Source organism: Madurella fahalii, assembly GCF_045866475.1.
Source record: "Madurella fahalii IFM 68171 DNA, scaffold_3, whole genome shotgun sequence".
NCBI classification, from domain to species: Eukaryota; Fungi; Ascomycota; class Sordariomycetes; order Sordariales; genus Madurella; species Madurella fahalii.
This window is the reverse complement of record NW_027263973.1, coordinates 774252-781163: the sequence shown is the minus strand read 5'-3', so window position 1 is coordinate 781163 and position 6912 is coordinate 774252. Positions and strand designations below refer to the sequence as shown.

General features: G+C 52.3%; 1 protein-coding gene across 1 annotated transcript; it reads right to left on the bottom strand.

The window, feature by feature from the left end:
• Window positions 1-2537: 2537 nt before the first annotated feature.
• On the bottom strand, window positions 2538-5371 carry MFIFM68171_05729 (Heterokaryon incompatibility domain-containing protein (Fragment); the record flags this gene model as incomplete). The annotated part of the gene is made up of 3 exons (XM_071061149.1): window positions 2538-4175; window positions 4252-4812; window positions 4880-5371. 3 exons carry the CDS (start codon window positions 5369-5371, stop codon window positions 2538-2540), a joined length of 2691 nt encoding a protein of 896 aa, XP_070917250.1.
• Window positions 5372-6912: the final 1541 nt, after the last annotated feature.

The following is a 6912-nucleotide window of genomic DNA, read 5'->3' as shown; positions in this document are numbered from 1 at the left end:
TGTACGGTAAGAGACCTCCAAGCCGTATACGTGTTTTTTTGGCCCTCCGTCACTTACTTAGCTCCTTATTGGCCTTTCGTAGTGCCGAGACCTCCGTACGCAAAAGGGCCACTTCGTGTATCACAGTTACCACACCTTTAGCTAACTGGTCTATAGTAGCCAGCATAGAGGTCGGAGAACTACCTTGGTGATTAGATATGTGGCCTTTGATAAGGTCCTTCTGTGAGGTAGCCTCTCTGGCATTTTATAGCGTCTGAGATAGCCAAGGTAGTGCCGTACCTGGCTGTGAGGTTGGCGGAGTTAGAGTTTGAAGCCGTATATTCATCTTAGAAAGTACCTTTTCTAGATTATATAGTATAAGGCCAGCTCCGGCAAAGGCTCCCTGGATATTCTTGTCGATAAAAGTGGTAAAAATTGCCTCTCTGAATGCGCAAAGGAATTCCAATTTAGTGATGTGTGTGATATACATACGTATAAGTTCCTCGATTTGATTGCCGTAGACCTTCTTTAACAGCCTAAAATAACTAATATCTAGTAGCTGGACTAGATACGAGGAATGTAAAGGCATATAGAGTATAATGATATTGTGCTCCTAGTAGTATATCTCAAATAGGTTAGAGTAGTGACTTTCGTGGCCGTCGAGGATTAAGAGCCGGTATTTCTCTTTTATATGAGATGTTGTATGAAGATCGAAGTGCCGGATGAAATCCATGTCTTTCTTATTGGTAGTCCAGCCGTTTTCGGTTGTTCCAATATACCAGGTAACCGGAAGACTATAATCTCGATACTAGCTCTCCTAGTAATATTTCCCCTTTAAAAGGATGAATGGTAGGATAGCCTAGCCTTAAGCATTTACCCCCTGGATAACCGTAACCCATTTACGATTACCAGGCTAGACTTTTTTAGCTTTCCTATAGCCATCAAAGGTAGTAATAACTATACTAGTAGTAATTATGCCTATTATAAACCCGGTCTCGTCAAAGTTATATATATCTTTGTCGAGGATTCCATATTTGGCTTTAGTGTTATATATAAGTGCAAACTACTCGCGAATAACCTTTGGATCTTCGCATTTAGCCCTCTGGTAGTCGTATCTACGCGAAAAACGTGTCCGAAGCTCTGGTTGGCGTTTAACGAAGTTGTGAGCCCAGAGTTAACCGATAGGGGGCACGTCGCATTTGCGTAGCAGTCGGTTGGCTATATCTTCTACAAAACGAAGCCGAGGAGGAAATGCGCGTATATAGAGCTCACTTATATACTGAACAATTGTACTCTCTTCTAGATCTGTAAGTTTTCGTGAGTTGGCTGGTGTATCGTGGCGTGCAGGTTGGCCGTTGAGCCGTTGCCGGAGTGTTGCTTCCGAAACATTATATATCTCAGCCGCCTTTCGTTTACTAAGTTTTTGATCTTTCTGGATAGCTCTGATAGCTAAGAGAAGCCTGGCTTCTTTTGAATTGCTGGCTATGGTTTTTGGTGGTGGAATGTGGTAAACAAGTATGGGTGGCGCGTCGCATTGAAAAGTGCGTCGCTCGCTTATATGCGTCGCTCGCTTATAAAATACGTTAAAGGCGAGGCTGTTCATTTTCAAAATAGGGACCGATTTTGGCCATCTTTATATATGGGACCAATTCTAGGTCTACTCGGCTAGAGTTGAAGCAATTCCGCATGCTGCGGCGCAGCGTTCCGAAAATAGTACTTAACCTGAGTAAAGGTGAGCAAGCCTGAGCAAATTCTGAGCAAAGACTGAGCCGCGCCTGAGCCGGGGTGAGCAGTGTCACGTGGTCGAGGTACAAAAAAGGAAATTTCGTGTGCCCAGATTCGTCTCATACAACAGCGAGTCTCTCAGACGCGCAGAGGCCCACGAGCCATGGATCAACACAGCACCGTTGGTTTTCCTACTGGATACAAAGCTCCTTGTCGGTCAGACCGGTAGACAGGCTATAATACGGCTTGAATCTTGGGCTTGGGACACTCCATGCGCACGAGCCACGCAATTCGACGCCATGATATGGTATCCCCAGTTTTGACCTCATCTCCTTATTCAATTTTGGACCTTCCTCAGATTATAACATTAAACCGCTGTCCATAATTATCGATTATCCATGAGAGAATAATGTAGCCATGAATTTTCGAGCCCAATATTTTGTTTCTACCAGTCCCTGTGGTCGAAGCAACCCCCAGCGTTCTCACCAGCTGTACAACAGTAAGTAAGGTCAGATAAGCTGCACCAAATCCAAGCAGCGAACCAAGATTGGTTATTCGAGTTCTTGGTAGAAAAGTGGGCAAATTCATATCTAAGTGATAGGTAGGTCCATGGAAGGTTAATTACAACGTTGACACCGTTAATCAGAAATCCCCGCGAAGCCTCACCTCCGAGATCAAATTCCACACCCGCCGGGCGTCCTTATTCATGCCCCTTCTCCCTTTCCACGGAGAGAATGACAGGATTCCGCCTAGCACTACGATCCTTCCCTTTCCATGAAGTCATCCCCTCTTAAATTTCCCCATCATCAACCCCTCTGTTCTGGGTATACAACTTAAGCCGGTGCCATATTGCCCTGAACCGGCCCCCAATCACCACCACCCCAACCCGTCCGACGCACATCACCCTCCAAAAACGGCCACCTCAGCCCCAACCTAACCCTAGGCAAGCCCTCCATGCGATTGACGCTCTGCGAGGGGATGCGTAGCACCGTCTCACGGTAGAGCGTGCCCGTGGTGACATCCAACGAACACGCAATGGCACGCTTCATGCCGCCCTCGCTGCCACCGACGACCAGCACCGTTGGCGGGCGCACGGCGTAGAACAGAGTCACCGTCATGTTGAACGTGTCAACCAGCGTGAATACCTTCATGTGGCCCATAGGGCTGCGGCTCACATCCTGGCAGGAGGCGACGGTGGGGTGGTAATGGCAGTACATGGCTCCCACGCCGTTTGGGGCGCAGGCGGCGCAGCGGCTCGTTGGGTCGATTGTCTCGACGGGGTAAGTGTCGACTGGGGTGATATCTACGACTTGCGGGGGGGGCGACAGTGGTGGTGGGAACAGGGGGTTTCTGTCGTTGTCGTTGCCGTCGTGGTACCGGTAGCGCACGGCGCGCTCGTGCTTGGGCTGGCCCTGTATGTGACGGGACAGGGGTGATCCATAGGCGCTCCAGCGCAGGCGGCCGCCGTGCTTTCCCGGCGTGCCGAAGAGCTTTTCTTCAATAGCTTCGATGGGCACGTAGCCTTCGAGGCCAAAGAAACAAGGCTCGACCTCCCACAGTTTACCCGAGTGGAGGTGCCACAGGAAGTACGGAGCCGGGAGAATAAACAGCAACAGGGTGATTACCAGTATGGCAACGCCGGACTGGTAGATCGGATTAGGAGGGGTGCCGTACGCCTCATAACCGGGCGGTGGCGCAGCAACCGCGGCCATGATGACGCCGACAAAGAAGAGAAGAGGTGACCAGGTAAGGAAGAAGAGGAACAAGATGCGTTTTATTGTGAGCTTCCTGAGACTGCGCACCGGGGTGAACCCGGACCACTGGATCTGGGCGCCCTTGGCGCCGTCCACAATAACCGTGTCGTTCTCGCCGATGCCGCAGACCTGCGTGTCCGGGTAAATGTCCCAAAGGCTGGCTTTGTACTGGTCCCTCATCAGCTCCCAGTTCTGGTCGGGCGTATCGGGTAGGAGACAGATCAGGCGCTCCATGAGTCGGTCGCTGTCCTGGGGCAGGGAGAGCCGCGCAAAGGCCTGGAATGCCGAGTCCGTCTTGTCGATGGGCGGCCGGATCCGAAGCAGGCCCATTAGCACATACACCCGATCGCCAGGATGCTTAGCCTTGAACTTGCGGCTCATCAGACACTCGAGGGAGATCTTGACGAGCTCCAGCCGACTGAGGTGCAGTGTGCCATAGTGTTCAATAAGCTGTCGCGAAGTGAAGTAGTCCTCCCAGGCCCAGGTTGGGAACATCTCCTTGGAGATCTTGTGAACCTCGAGCCTTGGACTGGAGTCCGTTTTCATCCCGCAGTGCACGACGGTGACAGTGTCCCCTTTGCTCAGGACAATCTCGGGCAGGGTCCAGACGCGCTGGCCCCAGATGTAGAGTGCTCTATCATCCCAAGGGCGGCGCGCGTTGCCAGCTACAACAATGACGTGTTGGGCAGTCCGGATGATGTCGCTGATGCTGTAGGTCTAATTATACGAGGGCATCAAAGTTAGGTACGTGCGCGCTCATGCTAAACGCTAGCTTCAATGATGGATAACTCACGTCTCGGTTCGCCAAGTCTTCCTTGTCGGGTCCTTCTACGTGACGTGTGTTTCCGTTATCGTCCACATCGATGTCAGGCGGGATGCAGTTTGCTGCAATCCAGAATGCCCTGCGGTCTCGCCGCAGATCAGAAGGAAGGGGTTTAAAGTGTTCGACGGCGGCCTTAGTAGCCAAGGCAAGAAGAGCGTTGAGGTCGTCATTGTCAATGCCCGGTCCGGCCTGGCTCTCGTCTGGAATGTGATAGTGAGCCGACGAGTAGCAAACCATGACAAAAGGGGTCAAGTCTTTCACGCCCACTGGGTGTCGCTCGCATTCGTACGTCTTCCGCCCGTTCCGTTCAGTTTCGACCAAGTAATTCAAAAAGCGCGGACGAAATTTCCGATACAATGAGAGTGCTGTCGTGGTATTTCCTGGTGCATAGTTGTATAGCAGCCGAGCCACTTGCTCTCGGTTCTCGAGGATGTTGCGGGCCATGCGCGGGTAGCGGAGGCCTCTGTACATCAGCGGGAGGTACTTGGTTTGATCCTTTTCCACTGGCGCCGAGTCGTCTATCGTCATCACCTGAACAGCGTGTTAGTACAAAGACGGCCATACTGCATGAATAGCTTCGGGAAGGATAGTGACTCACGGAAAGTAAGAACACGGCGAGAGTCGGGATCCACATGCCAATCACCATCAGCCAGTCTTCGGCCATGAACCTGGATCTGTCACCTCTCCGCTCTGCGGGGATGAAGCGGAAAGGGAGGTTTGCAATGCGCAACGCAATGGGAGTGACATTGCGGATCGGTGTCCGTTTCCACGTGGCGTTGGGGCTGGTGGCAGAGAGTTGACAGATAGATTCGGGAGCCTGCACGTAGAGGGTCTCGATCTTTCCAGTGAAGGGGTCAATGTAGCAATCAAAGGGCTTGTCGAAAGTCTTCTCGCGCCCGAGTCCGTCAATGACGGTGAACGGAGCCGGGCCCGGTATGTACTCGAGGTTGGGGCGGAAGTAGAGTTGTGGACTCGTGAACCACCTCCAGCTGTAGCCGCCCGTAAAGAAGGCGGACCACCAGCTGGAGACGTCTTGGTATGGATTTGGATGGTTCCCATTGTCGTTTCTGGCTATCTGTGCTAGCGCCATGCTGTCTGGCGAAGACTGGTTACTGGCGTGCCGCCGAGTCAGTGGGCCGTGGTTGCGGTTGCTGGTTTCTCTGGCCCTGAGTTGACGGTTGCTGCGCTCCTGTATCTTCATCATTTGATCAGCGCCAACCTCGCCAGATCGCATTGTAACTCCTAGTTACCGTTGTTGGGTGTTGCAGTCGAGGGCACGCTGTCCTCGCTCGGCCAAAGATAGTCGAGTTTGTCCAGGTATTCCTGGTATCGATCTTGGTCGGGGTTCACGCTTCCGCCGTGGTACCCAGACTGATGTCCACTCGATGACATGCCGAAAAGACGAAGCAGAAAGGCTCTTGGAAAAGGAATCTGATCGAAATAATAAGTTCTGGGAGAAGACGCAAAACGCTCGTGGCTCTGCCTCGTCTGGCATACCGCGCAATGATGCCAGGTCTTTATGCTTCACACTGGTTAAGTCTTCTTAAAGGGATTTCAGCTGTCAATAGTCCCGGAAAATACCCTGACCAAGAGGCATTCCAATGCGGGAAATCCTCAGAGGAATGTGGACAAGGCTGTATACTTGTTCAGCATTACTTGCCTCAATGGTCTGATAATTTTGTGGCTAACTGTTACACAGACAGGTCCTGTAGGGAAGCTATTGAAGCCGCTTTTCCTGCACTATTGCATCTCCAAATTTTCTATTGGCAGACTTACCGCTGTGGCTGAAGTGATGGGTCCCGGGAGGGGGGGCAGCATGCAAGCTAAAATCACTCGTTCGGAATGTCCCGGGCCTTGGTCCCATACTGATTAGGCGTCGCCAGAGCCTCATCCTACAAAAGTGCCGGCACGAGAGCTTCAGTACTCTGCCCCGGCTCGAAACTACTCGAAAACTGTCGTCGGGGAGCTGCGTTCGCTCGGCACATGTACCCTCACTGAGCTCCCTTCAAGTCCCTCGTATCGACGCCCCGCAATTCCCGGGTTTAAGTTTGCCTACTTCAGCTGAAGGATGCAGCACCACAATGCAGTGAATGCACACCAACCATGCCGGAGGCTTCAGCCTTTTCCAGCCCGGCCCGCGTCCAGGTTCCAGAGGGTCTGGCGGCAATGTGGTAAGCCACTCTCCCCCTACCGTCCATCCCACCCTGTCGGCTGATAACTAACCCCCAACCTGGAATTGCCGCACAGGCGAACCCGCGAGGCGGGCCAGATATGCCACCGCAACAGAGTTAGCGCCATGGGCTGGGCGAGACCTTGATATCATGTACGCGCGGCATTTCCGCTTACAGCTGCTTTGACTATTACGCACTAATGGTGCGATTATTGGGATCTGGCTAGCTGAACTTGTGTTCTAGAATTGCCCCCCTAGACGGGAGATATCGCGGCGCTGAGATTGAGTATCAGACGATTATCGACCTATACGGGCTACCTGATGAGTTTGTGTGGGAGCGCGAGCGAAGCGTGACGCACTCCTTTGGGCATCAGCTTGGTGAAGGCGGCCGGGAGAGTAGGTAGCCGCTCAATCCCTTGTCACAGGTTGCCGCCGACTTTTGACCAACGCTCTCGTCAAGC